This window comes from Ovis canadensis, chromosome 17 (assembly GCF_042477335.2).
Source record: "Ovis canadensis isolate MfBH-ARS-UI-01 breed Bighorn chromosome 17, ARS-UI_OviCan_v2, whole genome shotgun sequence".
Classification (NCBI taxonomy): Eukaryota; Metazoa; Chordata; class Mammalia; order Artiodactyla; family Bovidae; genus Ovis; species Ovis canadensis.
The window spans coordinates 17,085,320-17,106,648 of record NC_091261.1 but is presented as its reverse complement, the minus strand read 5'-3'; the positions used below and the strand labels follow the sequence as shown (position 1 = coordinate 17,106,648).

Here is a 21,329-nt window from a genome sequence, read left to right as displayed (position 1 = left end):
TGAAAAAGAATAAGCTTCATTTCTAAATGACAGTCCTTACTTTGTAGATACGAGCCTATCTTACTCAGAAAGGCTAAAGCCAAGTTTCGAGTACATGCAGAATCCCAGATAGGCAGCTGGTGGTTGGTTTAGGTTGTCGCATCTTTTGATCACCTCTTCATGACAGAATCTCCCCAGTCTCCATGTTTTTGTATCCCTGGGCCACAGTAATCCAGGGCCGAGTCTGAACCCTCTCAGTCATAAATGCACTGAGTTTAGAAGTGTTAACCCTGAGCATCTCAGGGCAAGACATCAAACTTCCATGGCAGAAATGCAATGGGCATCAGCTGGGCAGGGTAGATGCTTAAGACATGTTGAATCAGTGAGTTCTGTATATAGATGAATGGTCTTCAAAACTAGGAGGTTCAAGGAAAACACACTCGGCACATTATCTTATAACATTTAATCTTATACCTACTACTGTTGTTTTAAAATGATTTTTGTATCTCCTTTAAAAAGGCTTCATTTCTGAGAATTGGAACAATCCTTAAATGATCTGCAATTGTGACTGATAATAAGATAAAAACAGAGATGAAATTGCATCCCTCAAAGACATGACTGTATACCAAACCTTCGATTTGAGGCTTCAGAAAGGAAGTTTCAATGGCAATGACTAAGGAGAGGCAATTGCCTGAAAAGAAAAGGTTGGTACTGGCTGCAATCAAAGTCTGATTTAAGTCAGGTCAATGGATCAACAGCTATGAAAGCCCACTTTAAATTCAACCTGCTGACACAGTAAACACTGCTTAAAAACAGGAGAAAAGCTGAATCTGACACAGAATTGAACTATTGTGGCTTCAGAAGTTTTCTTATTTGTGATAACCTTTGCATTTATTTTCTGAAGTCCTCAGAGAGCATATCTTCTTATGTCTGACCTATTCAAAGACAGGTTTACTGTCTTCAGGAGGTACTGAATTCTATTAATTTGCTCATTTAACTGGAATATAAAGTTGCATTGTGGCAATGTTTTAAATCACAAAGGAGTTACAATGATGCATAAAAGGATACATAAATTGGTCTTCAAACATAAAAGAAGCCTCCTCCAAATTAACTCCTCCTTTACTTTCTTCTAGGTCCTCTCAAAAACAAAACAATACAAAATACCTAGCAGATCTATAGACTTCATGTTTCTATTAGGTTTAAATATTTTCTATTGTTGGAGGAGGGAATGGGCTCTTGTCAAACACTCGGAAATGAACTCTCTTAGGAGACACATGTGCTGACAAAGCAAGACGCTTTGTTGGGAAGGGGCGCCCGGGCGGAGAGCAGCAGGGTAAGGGAACCCAGGAGGACTGCTCTGCCACACGGCTGGCAGTCCCAGGTTTTATTGTAATGGGGTGAGTCTCTTGGTTGTCTCTGACTCAGGGTCCTTCCTGGTGGCGTGTGCATTGCTCAGCCAAGATGGATTTCAGCAGGAAGGATTCTGGGAGGTTGGCAGGACATATTATAGGCTGGCATCTCTTCCCTCCTTTTGGCCTCTCCCAAATTCTTCCAGTTAGTTTTATAGGACATACTATGGGCAGGCGTCTCCTCCTTTTTTTGGCCTCTCCCAAATTCTCCCGGTTAGTTTCCATGCTTCTTATCGGGACCTCCTATTGTGAGACAACTTGGTCACGTGGTTATCATCATGCCTGGTCAAGACAGGTGGTTTTGGTCAATGGTTCCCTAACACTATGACAAAGATATTTGAACTTTCTAGAAATCAGTTGGTAGATAAACACCAAAGGCCAACACAAAATGCAATGGATGATGAAACCTGTCTATTCAGACAAGGTTAGGCTATGGGAAGCACCAGGACAGACTGTGGCTGTCTATATGCCCTATATTGGCGCAGAGGGTTGCCACTATCAGCATGCTGCAGTTTCATCAGAATTTTTAAACAAGTCGTTTTCCTCATAATTAAAAAGACATTCTGAGAATCTGAATAATCATGCATCTGAAGTGTTTAAGCTTCTTAATTCTTTATGATATAAATGCTCACATCCTTTGTATTTCATGCAAAAGAACACAAGTAAAACTTACTTAACACAATGAGATGAGATGGATTCCCGTTTCCCATTTCCTCCTGGAACATCAATCTAGTAAAGACAAAATCAAGGCAATAAGTGTATTAATTCAGATTTTCATAAGATAAATTTAAGGCTAAGTAATTAGCCAATTTACAGTGGAGGTTAACCAGTTTAGCTAGGTATTAAATCGACAAAACATACCATAGATGCTAAAAAGGTATGAAATCCAGAATTTGGGCTTTGAAAAAACTCCACAACTTGTGATGTGGCCCTCCTTGTACAGCCAATCAATCTTCCTCTTATTTGCTGGAATAAGCACATTATGTCATTCCCCCCTAACTGGGGCTCTCTCTCTCATATCCCCTAAGTTGAAAACCTCAGGTGAGGAGGGCTTAGCATAGGAACTGGGCATAGGTGCTGTCTGGACACCTAGCCAAAGCGTTGGGAGGGCTTAGCATAGGAACTGGGCATAGGTGCTGTCTGGACACCCAGCCAAAGTGCTGGTTGAATTCTGCAATACTTCCATGACCCCAAATGAAATCTTTTCATCAAACTCGTGATTCTCTCCATTTTCACAACTCTGGGCCACTGTAAGTAGGGAAGGAAGAGAGGACTTAGCACTCAGGGAGCATCTAGGGATGAGCACGTTATATAACACCTCATCTACAAGGCTCAGTAGAGCTAAGTTGTGATGAAATATTTGACCATAATGCACTGTTGGAAAACTACTTAAAGCTTTGAGGTTTACATTAAATAAATCAGTGCCCTTCTTGATGAATTCCAAAAGTTTGAAGTTTTAAAACAATTTTTTAAACTTGCAGGCTTAGAAATAACACACCAACAATGTGGCAAGTGCAGTGTGACTGATCCCAGTGTGGTAACTGTGCTTTTTAAAGTACTGCTACTCTGGGCCGAAGAAAAATGAGGAGGAGTGCTAGAGCCAGCATTGTTCTCCATATTAATTCAGAGAATGTGGTTGGACTTCTCCAAATAATCGGGGTATTTATATATCAGACAACTTGTAAGACCCACATTTTGTAATTCAAGAGACTCAACCTCATTTATACTTGAAAAATATAGGTTATCTGTTATGCCTGTTTGCTAAGTTTCTGCTGTAATGGAAAATCATTTGCTTCCCCCCCTCAAATAAGCAGTTAATGCTCAACTATTTCAGTATCAATAAGTTGTATCAGCAAATGAGTCATTCTCTTCCCATTGATATAAATGCTCGCGTGGCAGTCTTATTTCATCTCTGTGTTTCTCAGCCACCCGGGCTTAACACTCAGGGCTCTACCATAGGGCTCTGCTTTCACCAGTTAGGCTGGAGGGTGTGTAAAATCCTGACACTGTAATAGAATATTTCCCAGTCAGATTTGAAACTATTAAGTGAGAAACCATTCCCTCCAGTGAAAGTACTTTAGTATTGCCAAATCTATTTTTTTTTTTAAATCTGTTAATTTATGGCTGAACTGGGTCTCTGTGCTGTGTGGGCTCTTGCTCGCTGCAGTGAGTGGGAGCTACTCTCCAGCTGTGGCCCACGGACTCCTCACTGTGCCGGCTTCTCCTGCTGCGGAGCACGGGGCTCGCACGGGGGCTTCAGCAGTTGGGGCCCGTGGGCTCTCGAGCTTGGCCTTGGTAGTTTGGTACACTGGCTTAGCTGCCCTAAGGCACGTGAGATCTTTCCAGGACAAGGACTGAACCTTTGTTCCCTGCATTGCAAGGTGGATTCTTAACCACTGGACCATCAGGGAAATCCTATATATATATATACATATATATATATATATATTTTTTTTAAAGACGGAAATAAATGGGAATGGAAAGAATGAAAGAAATCAGTAACGAAATGCACTCCAAAGAAAAAGAAAAGTGGTACCATAACCTCGGAGAACAAACATTCCAGTATCATTAATTCTTGTCTGCTGAATGTTTCAAAGAATTAACATATACCCTCAAGTGCTTATCAACCCTCCAAGAATAGCCAATTCACCAATGGACCTGCAGTAGCTTTTTACCTTAGGATTTCAGATAGCATTTAAGCATTAAGTTCTAATGCTCCATAATACAGTAATAACCACTATTTAGTTGAACAAACCTTTATTTCTGAATTTTTCAAACACTAAATGAATTAATGGAAGAGACAGAACTAGAAGCTAAGAATCAAGGCATCTGGTTATTTTTTTCAAACTGCGAATTACAAAGACTCCACTGAATATGTGACCAATTTCAACATGCACAACCTACTTACAATCACTTTGACGTAGTTGGCCGGAAATACACCAGTCTGGTTTCTACATTTCCCTCTGTACCAATCTGTGTCTATTTTTTCCAGAAGATAAACAATCTCTCCAGAAGTGAGGCTCAGATCATCAGCTTGCTCTGCACGGTAAAATTATAATGATGTATGATCAGTTACTCTGGTTGCAGAGCTGAATAGAGCAGAGCACAGCACAGCATTTACTTCTGTCCACCAAGGTGGTGCGTTCTACCGATTCTGAGAACAGATTATACTAATTGAATTGACTTTTAAAATATATTTTTTTTCTGGATATTGCTATTATGAGTTTCCCCTTTTAAGATCAAATGAGATATTTACCAGGCACTGACTGATAGGGAATGGTTAAACACACACATACACACACAAAACATTGTGCTTGCCAATGATTCTTCCTGTGCCAATATAAACGTCTGCTGAATATATATTTTAACAGTGAAACAATTTTATAGACACGGTATAATATTCATATGATTCTCAACCATGCTTAAAAATCATTTCAATCTCAAAATACTAAGGGAATCCTACAGCTCTTTAGCATATAAATTTACTCACACTGAAATAAAAATCAGTCTACCAAGTGGACAAAAAAAAAAGTTATAAATAAATCTGGAATTTATTTGAAGCCTTGGATATAAAAGGTATTTAAAAATTGATTACAAAAACATATATTTTCACTTCATCAATAATAGCTGAGCTATGTATGTTGGTTTTACAAGCCTTAGCAGAAAAGAACTTCACTTATTAAAGCTGAACTAATTTCATTATGTTGGGGAAGAGTTAAACAGTTTTCAACTGGTAGGCAAGTTGCTATTTGTTCCTGTGTAAGAGAAACACTCTCTCCTCTCTCTCTCTCACAGGGAGTATCAAAAGCAAGGGTATGCAGGTAAGCTTTCTGTCATGGCCGGGTGCAGTCAACTCTTCCTGAAGGTGGGGTGATGGATAAGATGACCTGTCCAGTCCAGGGCTCCATCGGTACAGAAAGGGAAGACAGATGTCCCTGAGAGGTTAACCTTGGGAAGATGCCCAATCTCGGATCCTAAGGTTCTACCACTGCATCATCTGTGTCCTCACCTGCTGGGAAATCATGAAGAACGATAGCATGAGGGGCACCACTGTCAACAGGCTTCTGAGGGCAGCTTGGGTCCTGAGGGAGAGACAGAGCAGTGAATGGAGTGTGCATGATGGATGCTGGGTTCACTATTCACTCGGAGACCTTTTTTTTTTTTCCTCATTGGGGTCCTCTTGACACAATTACATTATGAGTACAAGATGCAAACCACACAGCTGAACAAGAGAATCATGACCAAGTGGAAAAGGTGTGAGTCCTTGCTGGAGGAGAAGAGAAATAACCCTCAATTATGATACCCCTCCGCGCAGAGTCGGACATGACTGAGGCGACTTAGCAGCAGCAGCAGCAGCCAGCATTTTTCTTAAACTGAGACAGTAAACAAAAGGAAATTAAACTTAAGCTTTTGTTGGTTGTTTTTTGTTTTTTAAAGCAGTATCTATTCTACCCTGAGGTAGTCATTTTTACCTCTTTACCTTTCAGGGATAGCTTTTTCCATAAACTATGATCAGGACTAAACCTTAAGAACAAGACCTTAAAAGTATTCTCTTCATTAAGATGGAAAAAGAAGGAAGTTCTGCAATTTACACGCTTGCCTTTTATAATGAAAAGAGCTAACGACTTTTACAAAAGTATAATTCACACAAAGTAAAATCCATTTCATTTATTACCACTTAACTGAATGTCTTCCCTAATTTGAAAGCCAATGCTACCTCCCATGCCTGGCCTGGATTTTCTATTTAATCTGAATGGTTTATTCAATAGTAATTCTAAGTAAATTAGCAAAGAGAAGTCAATATTCTCCACTCATCTAACCAGCTGCTTAGACTGGCCAGAGGAGAAGCCACATTTGAAGAGTGCCTGTTTCTCAATGACAAGCATCTGTCATCCACACCATCTTCATCATCCAATCTGACTGATGGATACTATTTGGAATCATACTTAATTCGATTTTTAAATGAAAGTGATTTTTTGTGCCTTTCTCGTCTCTTCCTTCCTCTAATGGCTCCTGCCCACCAGGGCCTGCCCCTCTCCTGACCATGGTGTTCAGGCCTCAGGGGTCGTGGTCCACTCCCTCCACGTCCGCCCTGCAGCTCCTCTGCACAGCTCTTTTCTGAATCAACTATAAGGCAGCTGCAGAGGCACGCTGCCTCCTCTCATGCCCGCTGAACATAATACAGGAAGGGCTAAGGCAGCTTGGTGTATTAGTTTACCAAAGCAACACCAACATTTTCTTAGAGGCTGCTTAGTGCTTTTGCTTAAATAAATGGGCATAATGGGAATTTCAGGGATTGTGGAAAGGAACTATGAGATATGTCAAGCCTGGAGGGGCTTTAAAAATTACTATTTACCCAATTTAGTATATGTGTGGCTTTCATTTTTTTCTGATTTACGTCTGTAGACAAAGGGATGACTGCTCCAATAGATGGTGTTAGGCTAGATGGCTTTACATCTGGAAAAAGTGAAGTCAGAGGCCTACCCCACACTGAACATAAACATGGGCCTGCAGATGGATCGAGGCCTACACACCAGCCAAACAGGGTAGAAGTGGGACAGGAGGCAGCCTGTGCCTCCTGCTCCCCCCTCCCTGCCTCCTGTGCACGGCTGTCCCTTTGATGCTGCTCATCACCTTGGCCTGGCAGGTGAAGGGTGAGAGGGCAGGTGAACGGGGCTGGCCACAGGGGTAGGAACACACCATTAGAGTGGGTATCTGGGAAGAAAATCTAACATATTTCAAAGTTCTTTCTAGTATGACTATAATAGCTAATACTAATGAGTAATGAGAATAGTTAATATACACCATTTGCCCACTATGCACTATTCACTATACTAAGCACTTATAGGTGCTAGATTACCTAAATTAATTAGCTCATTTAATTTTTTAAGGATCTTTGAGATATAAGGCACATGCCATAAAATTCAAGCATTTAAAGTGTACCTAATTCTAGCATATTCACAGAATTGTGTGACTATCACCATAATCTCCCGGGGAAGGCAATGGCACCCCACTCCAGTACTCCTGCCTGGAAAATCCCATGGACGGAGGAGCCTGGAAGGCTGCAGTCCATGGGGTCACTGAGGGTCAGACACGACTGAGCGACCTCACTTTGACTTTCATGCATAAAATGGCAACCCACTCCAGTGTTCTTGCCTGGAGGATCCCAGGGACGAGGGAGCCTGGTGGGCTGCCGTCTATGGGGTCACACAGAGTCGGACACGACTGAAGTGACTTAGCAGCAGCAGCAGCACCACCACAATCTAACTTTAGGACGCATTTATCATCCTCCAGAAGCCTCCCACCCATTGGCCATCACTCCCCCTCCCCCGTCCCCCAGCCCTGGGCAAGCACTAATCTACCTTCTGGATTTACCCATTCTGAACTTTCATATAAATGGAATCATAATGATAAATCAATTCTATAATCAGCTCTGAGGATTCTCATATCTATTTCACACATCTGTAAAATGAGGTTCAGAGAGGGCTGGGAGGGGAAGTGAGACCCGCCGCTGTGAGAGCCACGCGCGGTGACGATCCCTGCCTCCCTGCTCGGACAGCCCAGCCTCAACTCATAACGTGCAGTGTCCTCTGTAGACCAAGGCAGGGGAGAGAGTAACACAGTTTTAGGGATATTTACCTTCACACTAGGCTTTCAAGTAGGTTTTACTTTTCTGAAAAGGGTAATGTTAGCCATGACCCAGAGCCTAAGACAGGCCCCACTTGGGTTTCACCAGCTGTGGGTCACTGGTGGTCACCTTTCGGCAAGTCTATGGCACAAGCATGAGTAAGGTAATGTTCCAAGTGACAAAACCGTGAATGTTTATAAAGCACAACTTATAATTTTTTCAGCTTCTATTTTTCATCAAGGAAAGCTTTCTGACAGTACAATCCCCATGGCTACCCACCAGTATGTTCAAAAGAGAGGAAGAACAGGGTAGACAGATGGGTAATGCCTCAAAACAAAGAGAAAATGAGCAACAGAAGAACTTTCCCTGTGTGAACTGAAGTCAGAAACTTCAACATTCCAGCTGTAGCCAGCATAGCACATATCTTCTCTGCTCTCCAAAATTCGAATCTTTACTTTCTTGGCAAACCTCAAATGACAGACTGCCTTCCAAGAACTGGATGAGATTACAAAAACTAGGATGGATGACAAACCAAACACTTTAACTTGGCTTAAATGACTGACAGGTCTCATTTTGCATGTTTGCTGCATTACCTAACAGACAGTGAAAATTTAACTGGATACCCTAAGCAGCTCTTTAAAAAATATGCCTCTGTAAATTGTTCAATGGCATTTTTCTTGCTCAACAAATGACCTTCAATAATCATTGTATTCTCCTAGGCTCCACAGATTTGTTAGGCCTAAATAGTGACTTCAGAGTGTTGTAACATTTCATTTCATTATTTTATGAGCTATGATCAGAGAAACAAGGTCTATACTCATCTTAAATCTCACAGGGAAGTTTTTTAATGTCAGCCTTTATAGGGCCCTCCTTAAAATAATTATCCATTCTGCTAGAAAACCAATCTCTAGTACCTTGGTAAATGTATTTACATTATTTCAAAAGTAAATAGCTCTCACAGTTGAAAGTGAATGGCTGCATGTCCTGGATGCTGTAAGTCAGCGTGATACGAGGAAGGCACGCCATACGGTAGTCACTCTGCATCAAAGTGATTAGTCTGGCCGTGGCAAGGCTCTTAGAAGTAATTTATTCTTAAAATGGAATAAAACGCTACTGTAATTTTTACTCTGGTTAAAATAAACGTGCTAATAAAAACCTGAGGATGAGCTATACTTAATAGTTCTATGAAACGTGCTGCCATGTGTGATATGAGGATGGTACACTATCAACTCCTCACGTTTGGTCTGCTGCTAAGATGTTCATCAAGCGGCGTGACGATCTTCATCTGAGACAGGTGAACTCTGCCGGCATCGTCTCCCTTCCGGCACTCCAAGTAATTACCTTCTGCCTGCTTCAGTATCACCAGGACGTCCCCACGCTGTAAGGTACAATACCACTCTCTGAAGCAATTATTATTTAATAAAACATTATTACTTTTCCACATTCTAATCTTTGGAGCCTAAAGCATTTAATAACGTGTAAAACAGTAACAAAGGCCAGCAAATTTTTAAAAAAACTTGTCAGTAAAGAAGGAGCTCTACTTTACCTTACAAGAAAGTTCTCCAGGGTTTTGCGGGATGACATCTTCATTGGCAATTCCATGAGGCACAGACAGCTTGAACATAAACCAATATAAAGGATTATTCATAATCAAATAACTGCGTCCTAAGAGGCCAATCAGGTGGGTATTTGGCACACGCGCCTGCAGCATGACTTCCAGCAGGTAAACTCTTCACTCAGCTTCCGCAAACTCAGGATCTAGTTGGCGGGGCTGCCGCTTCTCAGGACACGCAGAGTCCTCCGGGGCTTGGGGCTGAGCACACAGGACTCAGGGGCTGAAGGCGGCCTAAGGTGCCCCTTCACAGTCACAACCGGGAAGGCCCACTCCACCAGGTTCCCAGAGCATCATGAGGGCGAATGCTCGGCACTGACCTCACAGCCTGCAGTTCACGGGGGCAGACGCGGAACTGGACAGGCTGCTTCTACCTGCCTTTAATCTCTTTCCGTGCAGTCTCTCAGGTGCAAGTGTCTATTTAAGCCCATTTCACTGCCTGACCTCAGTCATTCCTGGTCACTCAGCCTTGTCTTATCTCAGAATGGCTTTTACGTCTGTCGCCTCTTCTGGCCAGAGGACTCTGCTCCCTGCCTTGGTAAATTCCGGCTGATGAGCATGGGTCAGAGGGCTGTACAATACAAAAGGTGTACCCAGGAGATGATCACACAAGCTCATATACAACAAGGAAAGGGAGGCTGCACTCGGGAGCAAAGACACAGAGCATAAGGGCGCGGCCCCAGGAGGCAGGGAGGGTGGGGCGGCTTCCAGCAGCACTGTCAGAGCGCCAGGGTGCCAGAGGTGACCCTGGGGGGCAATTTAATGGTGGGGAAGCCACAGGACAGATGAGGGGTTTAAGGAGTTACTTTGTAAAGAGACATACTACTCTAATATATCATCATTTTGATTTATTAATTTCTTTACTTTTCTGGCCTGGAGAATTCCATGGACTGTGTAGTCCATGGGGTCGCAAAGAGTTGGACATGACTGAGAGACTTTCACTTTCACTTCACTTTTAAGTTATTCAAATGCTTTATTAACATTATATAGCTATGCTAAGACTGATAAGCAAAATCTGATACCCCCAATGAGGCTCTTAACATGGAACAGCCAGTGTAAGTAGAGACTTTACAATTAGCAACATGACTTTCGTTCTCTTCTTTTGGCTGCACAGGCTGGGCTTTGTGAGAGCTTAGTTCCCCGACCAGGGATTGAAGCCGCGCCCCTTGCAGTGCAAGTGTGGAGTCCTGACACTGGACGCCAGCGAAGCCCTGTAACGCCCTTTCCTTAGTGGGGCTTAACGGCAAAGAGTGTGGGCCTAGACCAGTCCGTCTGGGTCCAAACCTTGGCTCCACCATTAATGGCTTTGTGATCTTTCCTTAGTGGGGCTTAACGGCAAAGAGCATGCGCCTAGACCAGTCCGTCTGGGTCCAAACCTTGGCTCCACCATTACTGGCTTTGTGATCTTTCCTTAGTGGGGCTTAATGGCAAAGAGCATGGGCCTAGACCAGTCAGTCTGGGTCCAAACCTTGGCTCCACCATTACTGGCTTTGTGATCCTGGACAGGCTATTTAATCTCTCTGAGTACTATTTTCTTCATCTGCATAACACACATAATAATAGTATCCACTTCACAGGGTTGATGTGAGGAACAAATAGTCGTTTAATATATATAAAGTGCTTCAGACAATGCCTGACTCATGAGTACTCAACATATCACCTGCTGCTTTTATTAAGTAACCCTATCCCAATTAAAATTTTATCAGTTTAAATGAATATGAATACATATGAATATCCTAGCTCCTTCATCTCTGTCTATATCGTTCCCTTAAGAAGAGGTAAAAAAATCCTGAATGGTTTAAAATGAGAACAATTTCCAGCTCAATGATGGAACTATAGAACAATATGAAATGAATAAATGCTGTTGTTGTTAAGAGCTACTGTTGTACGATTGTTTAAAAAGTGCCAACACTCCTGCTTCTTATCATTTTAATTTGCTCTAGATTTCATCAGGTTAACCTGACCAAAGTAGAGAGAACACATCAACTCCGAAGACAAAGGCTTAAGGTCACAGGATAAGAAAAACATTCAGAGAGAATAAAATTAATATCTCAATGATCTTGATTATTGATGAAAACTTCCAACTGGTAACTATTAAATGGACCATGATAATCAGATTTTTAAAAGTGTAAAATAAGGGAAAAACCATTTTAATAAGAACTTTCTTTCCACTTCACTTCAAATTTTAGTCTGTGGGCAAGGTAGATATAAGATGTAAACTATACTGAGATGTGAATATAATATCTGTCAGATACTCCCATCAGTACAACCTACTGGGTCAGGTTTTTCAGAGTTTCTGTTTGGTCAGCCTAGACAGCATGTTGCAATCCCTGTCTGCCCTGCTTCCTTTTCCTATGTTTTTCCTAATAATGAAACTGTGCTTTAAAGACTTAGGTTTTATCACAGCCTACTTGTCTAAAGCACTCTAGCATCAAGGGGCAATTACACATTTGTCTCACCAACTTTTTCTAAGGAATAGGGGTCTTATATATACTTTAGGACAAACCTCTGGACCAAAACCATTTTTAAAAGCTACATTTACCATGTACTTCCTGTAGAGAGGGTGTCCTGGTTTGGGGCGCGGGGGCAGTACTGGATCTTGATTTTTAAAGACTTGACTCTTGGCTTTTGAGAGTCCAGGTGCCAAGTTACTTGGTTTTTTCTGAAGATCCATGTCAGAAGAAGACCGATTAAAAGGCAGTTTTTTATTTGATGTTCTGGTTGCTGGAAGTTTAGGGGGAGGTGGTCTCTCAGGGGCCCCCTTGGGAGGAGGCTGTCGAGCTGATATGACTTTTCCATTTACAGGCCTGAAATTCAATGTGGCAGCTGTGAGTCAGTGTTTGATCGATAGTAGGTTCTGCTTTGTCCTTTCTTACACACACACACACACACAGACACACACACACACACACAGCTTTCTGCTAATGTAACACCATTTACTGAAACATGCAGGGTATGCTATTTTTCAGCAAATGACTGCTGCATTAAACATTATATTATTAGAAGAAATGCCATGATGTTCCAGCTTCTTCTTATCTTGCACTAGAGATTCATTAGTTCAAGACAAACAAGCATTTACTATCATGAGCTCTCTAAGGCCCCATTTGCTCTTAAACACACCATGACTGTTTCAGAAAACTAAGCACTTTCTACCAAAGCCTGAGATGAAAAGCTTATAATAAGATATCATGGAGATGTGATGGGGTCTTCCAGATTATTAGGAAGGAAAAAACAAACTCTAATGTTCATGTCCTAGGAATCATTATTAAAACTCTAATTTAGATTAAAACAAAGAAAGCTAGTTCTGAAAATAGGATAGCAACACCAACTCAATGGATTTGAGTTTGAGCAAACTACAGGAGATGATGAAGGACAGGGAGGCCTGGCATGTTGCAGTCCATGGGGTCAAAAAGAGTTGGACACAACTTAACAACTGAACAACAACAACAGAGATTCCTGTGTGTGCTCTGTGAGTTGTTAGATTCCGTTAAACAAGAAACAGAGATTCCTACAACCTGTTGTCAGAAACAGACTGTGGGCTAGTGGCCTGGGTAAATTTGTGACTTATTTCTAAAAAAAGATAGAAGGGCAACGACATGGGAAAAAAGGTCTGGTCTTGGAGTCATTAGATTTTCTTTAACTGACTTTTTAGAGGTTTTCCCATGCTTACCTACCTGGGTGGCAACCTTGGGGGTCCTCGCCCAGAACCTCCTGATTGACCAGCAATGTCAGATTCCTGAAAGAATCAGAGAATGCTTTTTAGTTAAGGTTAATCTGAAACAAGAGCTTGTCAAGAGGAATTATAGACAAATTTTTGGCTAGATCTCTAAGTGGAAATGTAGCGGAGTTATAGAAAGGAGATTAAAAGAGTCTTCTCGTCTCTGTCCTCACTGTCCAGGTCACAGTGCAACTGAGAACAGAGAGGGAGACCGCCGGGGTCTGCTGCTGTGGGCCATGGCCCACCCGACGGCACTGGTAACTACACACCCAGCGTGCTCTAAGGAGGTAAGGATGATGCTTAACTCGTGATAGGTTACACAGCACCAACTTAAGCAGGCACTGTAGGCAATTATTTTAAAATATAGCATTTATTTATCCCATGACAATACTTAAGATAAGATATGCAGTGCTCCTAAGTTTAAACATACAGTAAGTGGGGTGGTGATTAGTTTGTTTTACCTAGAAAAGCCAAATCTCTCATACTGGCTGGTTTCCACATGGTGTGGTGGGTTTTGAGCTGGCAGGAAGTGGGAACATAACAGAAACTTAAGGAGTGGCCTGAAAGGAGAGCATGTGAGAAGGAACAGATAAGGCTTGAGAAAGCAGAGAGCTTATACCACAGGAATCTCTTAGCAGAAGTGGAGCAGCCCTCATAGTCAACAGAAGAGTCCGAAATGCAGTACTTGGACGCAATCTCAAAAACAACAGAATGATCTCTGTTCGTTTCCAAGGCAAACCATTCAATATCACGGTAATCTAAGCCTATGCCCCAACCAATAATGCCGAAGAAGCTGAAGATGAATGGTTCTATGAAGACTTACAAGATCTTCTAGAACTAACACCCAAAAATGATGTCCTTTTCATTATAGGGGACTGGAATGCAAAGTAGAAAGTCAAGAGATACCTGGAGTAACAGGCAAATTTGGCCTTCGAGTACAGAATGAAGCAGGGCAAAGGCTAATAGCGTTCTGCCAAGAGAATGCACTGGTCATAGCAAACACCCTCTTCCAACAACACAAGAGAAGACTCTACACATGGACATCACCAGATGGTCAACACCAAAATCAGATTGATTATATTCTTTGCAGCCAAAGATGGAGAAGCTCTATACAGTCAGCAAAAACAAGACTGAGAGCTGACTGTGGCTCAGATCATGAACTCCTTATTGCCAAATTCAGACTTAAGTTGAAGAAAGTAGGGAAAACCGCTAGACCATTCAGGTATCACCTAAATCAAATCCCTTATGACTATACAGTGGAAGTGAGAAATAGATTTAAGGGCCTAGATCTGATAGATAGAGTGCCTGATGAACTATGGAATGAGGTTCGTGACACTGTACATGAGACAGGGATTAAGACCATCCCCAAGAAAAAGAAGTGCAAAAGGCAAAATAGTTGTCTGAGGAGGCCTTACAAATAGCTGCGAAAAGAAGAGAAGTGAAGGCAAAGGAGAAAAGGAAAGATATGAACATCTGAATGCAGAGTTCCAGAGAATAGCAAGAAGGGATAAGAAAGCCTTCTTCAGCGATCAATGCAAAGAAATAGAGGAAAATAACAGAAAGACTAGAGATCTCTTCAAGAAAACTAGAGATACCAAGGGAATACTTCATGCAAAGATGGGCTCAATAAAGGACAGAAATGGTATAGACCTAACAGAAGCAGAAGATATTAAGAAGAGGTGGCAAGAATACACAGAAGAACTATACAAAAAAGATCTTCACAACCCAGATAACCACAATGGTGTGATCACTCACCTAGAAACAAAAATCCTGGAATGCGAAGTCAAGTGGGCCTTAGGAAGCATCACTACGAACAAAGCCAGTGGAGGTGATGGAATTCCAGTTGAGCTCTTTCAAATCCTCAAAGATGATGCTGTGAAAGTGCTGCAGTCAATATGCCAGCAAATTTGGAAAACTCAGCAGTGGCCACAGGACTGGAAAAGGTCAGTTTTCATTCCAATCCCAAAGAAAGGCAATGCGAAAGAATGCTCAAACTACCGCACAATTGTACTCATCTCACACGCTAGCAAAGTAATGCTCAAAATTCTCCAAGCCAGGCTTTAATAGTACGTGAACCGCAAACTTCCACATGTTCAAGCTGGTTTTAGAAAAAGCAGAACCAGAGATCAAACTGCCAACATCCGTTGGATCATCAAAAGAGCGAGAGAGTTCCAGAAAAACATCTATTTCTGCTTTATTGACTATGCCAAAGCCTTTGAGTGTGTGGATCACAATAAACTGTGGAAAATTCTGAAAGAGATGGGAATACCAGACCACCTGACCTGCCTCTTGAGAATCCTATATGCAGGTCAGGAAGCAACAGTTAGAACTGGACATGGAACAACAGACTGGTTCCAAATAGGAAAAGGAGTACATCAAAGCTGTATATTGTCATCTGCTTATTTAACTTATATGCAGAGTATATCATGAGCAACGCTGGGCTGGATGAAGCACAAGCTGGAACCAAGATTGCTAGGAGAAATATCAATAACCTCAGATGTGCAGATGACACCACCCTTATGGCAGAGAGTGAAGAAGAACTAAAGAGCCTCTTGATGAAAGTGAAAGATGAGAGCGAAAAAGTTGGCTTAAAGCTCAACATTCAGAAAACTAAGATCATGGCATCTGGTCCCCTCACTTTATGGCAAATAGATGGGGAAACAATAGAAACAGTGACAGATTTTATTTTGGGGGGCTCTAATATCACTGCAGATGGTGATTACAGCCATGAAATTAAAAGACCTTTGCTCCTTGGAAGAAAAGTTATGGCCAATTTAGATAGCATATTAAAAAGCAGAGACCTTACTTTGCCAACAAAGGTGCATCTAGTCAAGACTATGGTTTTTCCAGTAGTCATGTATGGATGTGAGAGTTGGAGTGTAAAGAAAGCTGAGCACTGAAGAATTGATGCTTTTGTTTTTTTTTTTTTTAGTTTTTTATTTTTTAAATTTTAAAATCTTTAATTCTTACATGCGTTCCCAAACATGAACCCCCCTCCCACCTCCCTCCCCATAAGAATTGATGCTTCTGAATTGTGCTATTGGAGGAGACTCTTGAGAGTCCCTTGCACTGCAAGGAGATCCAACCAGTCCATCCTAAAGGAAATCAGCCCTGAATATTCATTGGAAAAACTGATGCTAAAAGCTGAAACGCCAATACTTTGGCTACCTGATGCATAGAACTGACTCGTTTGAAAAGACCCTGATGCTGGGAAAGGTTGAAGGCAGGAGGAGACAGGGATGACAGAGGATGAGACGGTTGGATGGCATCACCAGGAGCTGGTGATGGACAGTGAAGCCTCGTGTGCTGCAGTCCATAGTGTCACAAAGAGTCGGACACGACTGAGCAACTGAACTGAACTGAACTATACAATCAGAGCAAAGGGGTTGGATGTGCTGAGAAGATTTTTGGAGGAGAGAGCAAAGGGGGTGGTGTGAAAAACCAGAGAGGGAGAGTTGGAATGTTTGGTCTGAAAGTAGATGAGAGAAATTGGAAGTGTGGAGATCAATAGGAAGACTTCTCTAGGAGAAGGGGTTCAAACTGTGCTAATTAAATAAGTTTTCTGAACATGTTATTGCCCAGGGACTGGGTAATGAATATAAAACATGGAAAACTTTTTCAGATCATCTGTTGAATGAGAAGTTAAAGGCTCTTAATGCCAAAAGTTCTATTCTTTAAGGGAAAAGTCCTCACTAAATTCTTCTAATTCTAATTGAGTCTCTTTTTTTCAACTTTCCTACTTTTTAAGCTCTGACCACTGACATCCAGGACATAATATTTTTCCAATACCACCTGAGGGGAGGGGAATGCTAGGTCTTCAAAATGACATTCCTTTTTTTTTTTTTTGGTAAAGGAGATATAGCTACAGATTGATAATCTTTGGGCTAATTTGGTCTCTTTTCCCCCTTCTCATTTTACTAATGAGTTAAAACTCACTTCTGTGGTTTGTAATTCACACTGAATATTTACAACTTTTCCTTAAATACCAAATGATTAATTGCTAATAACTGCGATCATCTGAATATGTTTCAATGTTTTATAATCTCATTTTAAAAAACAAATTAAGCTTGCCCTTAAAACTTGGTTTCACTAATGAGTTCAGTTAATGTAGTGAGGCAAGTCACCAGCTCATAAACCCTGCAATATTACAAACCATCATCCATGTCTTATAAATACACTGCCTATATGCCTTCCAACAAATCCTGCTATAATACCTGAAAAACTCATTTACTTCTTTGGCCACCTTTAAAATTGAAACAAAGAGAAAAACACTCTAGCAGATAGGTAGGAACTCATATCTTTTCTTCAAAATTAGTTAATAATTAAGGGCAGATTAAAAAAAGATGTATAAATTTGACATGGAAAATTATAGATGATATACTTTAATAAAGACATACCACACAATCCTAATCTTCTACCAAATATTAGCTGTAGTTTTCTCTGGGTGGTTTATATATCTTTATGGGAGATCTTAAATATCTTTTTAATTTCTCAATTTTGAATTATCAGCAAAAATAAATTACAGAAAAAGGCAGTGTACTTGAACCCTCCAGGACTGTTAGGCACATTCCAAAGGCATTGCTGCACCAGAGAGCCTTCATACACTGATAGGAGGGGCTTGGTTCCTGCAGGAGCCACGGTCTGAGTGTCTGGTCAAGTCCAGGCTTGCGCACAGCTTCTGCTGACAGTCTTTGGAAGCTTATTCATTAGGGATTTCCTGTTTTTCAGTATTCCACACATGCATGGAGCGTCTCTGTACTTGCATTTTGCAGTTTTTTTCTAGCTCTGACATCCCTGAACTTTGACTTTTGATGTGTTTGGGTAAGCATTTTAGTTCTGGGCAAAGTTGGTTTCTCTATTTGTACTGCCCCACAGATGCCATCTTTTTGTTCATCTTCCTTGGGATGGTTTCTTATGTTCAATTTAAAAATAATTCCAGCCCCCTTCCCCCTTTCTTGCTGTATTTTCAAAAGGCAGACATTTCTTCCAAAACCTCATTCCTGTCTGCTGGGATCACTGAGCAGCCTCTGCAGATGTGCCTTCTCTTCTTGAGGCACTGATACCACTTCTCACGTCCTGAATTCATCAGAGAGCTCCTGGGCTGCAGCCAAGACACCTTCCACCCTCTGGGCCACGTCCCCCAACTCTCTTCCTGTGCTGGCTGGCAGAAGCCCTGGATTTCCACAGAACAGTGTGCTCCCATGACAGAATGGCGCCACTGCCTCCTGATGTTTCTCACCCTGGAGTCCTCTATCGTTTAAGTGAGGACTGAGATTTTGTAGGGACAGCCATCTTGTCATGAGACAAAAAATTCCCTGGCTCTTAAGGCAGGAGAAGCAGTAGAGGGTCTTCGTTCTGCACCTCATTAGAAGACTTACCTGTCAAAGACCCTCTCCACATGGTTCATCACACTGGTGAAACATTCTTCCCAGAGATCTTTCCCTACACCTCAAGCCTTTCTGGCCTCTGGTCTAAAATGCACTCAGTAATTGTAATTCTTAAAACAAAAGGAATTTCTCAGTCATAGATCTCTCGCTCTGGACATCTATGTGCATGACTTCAGCCAAATCATTTACCCTGTGACCTCTTTCTTGTTTCTTCTTCCTTCAGACCCAGCATGTCTATTACATATGCATTCATTACTGCACAGCACAGGGGGGTCTCAGCTCTCCCTCCCCCACCCTCTGTAAACACTGCAGGACGGGATTTCTGTCATGCTATTCTCTTCACGACCCAGATAATCACGATGGTGTGACCACTCACCTAGAACCAGACATCCTGGGATGTGAAGTCAAGTGGGCCTTAGAAAGCATCACTACGAACAAAGCCAGTGGAGGTGATGGAATTCCAGTGGAGCTATTTCAAATCCTGAAAGATGATGCTGTGAAAATGCTGCATTCAATATGCGAGCAAATTTGGAAAACTCAGCAGTGGCCACAGGACTGGAAAAGGTAAATTTTCATTCTAGTTCCAAAGAAAGGCAATGCCAAAGAATGCTCAAACTACCGCACAATTGCACTCATCTCACATGCTAGTAAAGTGATGCTAAAAATTCTCCAAGCGCGGCTTCAGCAATACGTGAACCGTGAACTTCCAGATGTTCAAGCTGGTTTTAGAAAAGGCAGAGGAACCAGAGATCAAATTGCCAACATCCGCTGGATCATGGAAAAAGCAAGAGAGTTCCAGAAAAACATCTACTTCTGCTTTATTGACTATGCCAAATCCTTTGATTGTGTGGATCACAATAAACTGTGGCAAATTCTTCAAAAGATGGGAATACCAGACCACCTCATCTGCCTCTTGAGAAATCTGTATGCAGGTCAAGAAGCAACAGTTAGAACTGGACATGGAACAACAGACTGGTTCCAAATAGGAAAAGGAGTACATCAAGGCTGTATATTGTCACCCTGCTTATTTAACTTCTACGCAAAGTACATTATGAGAAATGCTGGGCTGGAAGAAGCACAAGCTGGAATCAAGATTGCCGGGAGAAATATCAATAACCTCAGATATGCAGATAACACCACCCTTATGGCAGAAAGTGAAGAGGAACTAAAGAGCCTCTTGATGAAAGTGAAAGTGGAGAGTAAAAAAGTTGGCTTAAAGCTCAACATTCAGAAAACAAAGATCATGGCATCTGGTCCTATCACTTCATGGCAAACATATGGGGAAACAGTGGAAACGGTGTCAGACTTTATTTTGAGGGGCTCCAAAATCACTGCAGATGGTGACTGCAGCCATGAAATTAAAAGACGCTTACTCCTTGGAAGAAAAGTTATAACCAACCTAGGTAGCATATCGAAAAGCAGAGACATTACTTTGCCAACAAAGGTCCGTCTAGTCAAGGCTATGGTTTTTCCAGTGGTCATGTATGGATGTGAGAGTTGGACTGTGAAGAAAGCTGAGCACCGAAGAATTGATGCTTTTGAACTGTGGTGTCGGAGAAGACTCTTGTGAGTCCCTTGGACTGCAAGGAGATCCAACCAGTCCATTCTGAAGATTAGCCCTGGGATTTCTTTGGAAGGAATGATGCTGAAGCTGCAACTCCAGTACTTTGGCCACCTAATGCGAAGAGTTGACTCATTGGAAAAGACTCTGACGCTGGGAGGGATTGGGGGCAGGAGGAGAAGGGGACGACAGAGGATGAGATGGCTGGATGGCATCACTGACTCGATGGACATGAGTCTGAGTGAACTCCGGGAGTGGGTGATGGACAGGGAGGCCTGGCGTGCTGCGATTTATGGGGTCACAAAGAGTCGGACACGACTGAATGACTGAACTAAATTGAACTGAACTGAACTTATTCATGTGAGGTATAAACAGTTATGAATAAAGTTCCCCCTCCAGATGGTTTAGTTTATTCTAACTTACTTTTCTTTCTTCTTCTTTTTTTTTTTTTTTCCTATGTTGGAGTTGCTTTGTGGATTGCTTAACACCAAATGGAATAATACTTAATATTTTAATAGAGCTTTATGGTTGATAAAGCCCCTGACTCAGTGAATGCTAAGTATGTCTACTTGTCATCCTATCACTCCATTCTACTACCCTTTAGTAACCTCCTCAAGTAACTTTTTCTCCATGGAAATATGGGATTTCCCCCATTCGACAACTCTATGGTAGGAGCTCTATCATCCTCTTTTGGGTTTTCTTGGCCCAGTTTTAATAAAAATTTATTACCAGGTACTTTGAAATGCAAGTGATCACTAAATTTTAATCCAGCCTACAGGAAACTCTCATTAACTTAATATTGGCTAATTCAATTTAATGGGTCCATCAAAGAAATTTCTCTTCACTAGATGATTAGATCAGTTTGCATGTATAATAAGCAGAGTTAATTCACAATGTAAAACTATTATGAAATTTGAACTGAAATTTTGGCTCAAAGACTTTAAGAACTGGTTTCTTTTGAAACAAACTATAAAGATAACCTAGGAATTTCAAAAAGTATGGAAAAATGGTATTGAAGTTGGAATTTTTTTTAAA

At 41.6% G+C, this 21,329-nt stretch overlaps 1 protein-coding gene across 9 annotated transcripts in view; it reads right to left on the bottom strand.

Annotated features, from left to right (window-relative positions):
- SH3D19 (SH3 domain containing 19) overlaps window positions 1–21,329 on the bottom strand; it is a 201,254-nt gene that overhangs the window by 9,405 nt on the left and 170,520 nt on the right. For all 9 annotated transcript variants that reach the window (XM_069556718.1, XM_069556723.1, XM_069556719.1 and 6 more), the window contains 7 exons: window positions 13,303–13,364; window positions 12,171–12,435; window positions 9,563–9,631; window positions 9,254–9,394; window positions 5,398–5,470; window positions 4,297–4,427; window positions 2,062–2,117 (listed from right to left, as the gene is read on the bottom strand). In XM_069556718.1, the coding sequence (XP_069412819.1) occupies window positions 2,062–2,117; window positions 4,297–4,427; window positions 5,398–5,470; window positions 9,254–9,394; window positions 9,563–9,631; window positions 12,171–12,435; window positions 13,303–13,364 (797 nt within the window). The remainder of the gene's footprint in view (window positions 1–2,061; window positions 2,118–4,296; window positions 4,428–5,397; window positions 5,471–9,253; window positions 9,395–9,562; window positions 9,632–12,170; window positions 12,436–13,302; window positions 13,365–21,329) is intronic.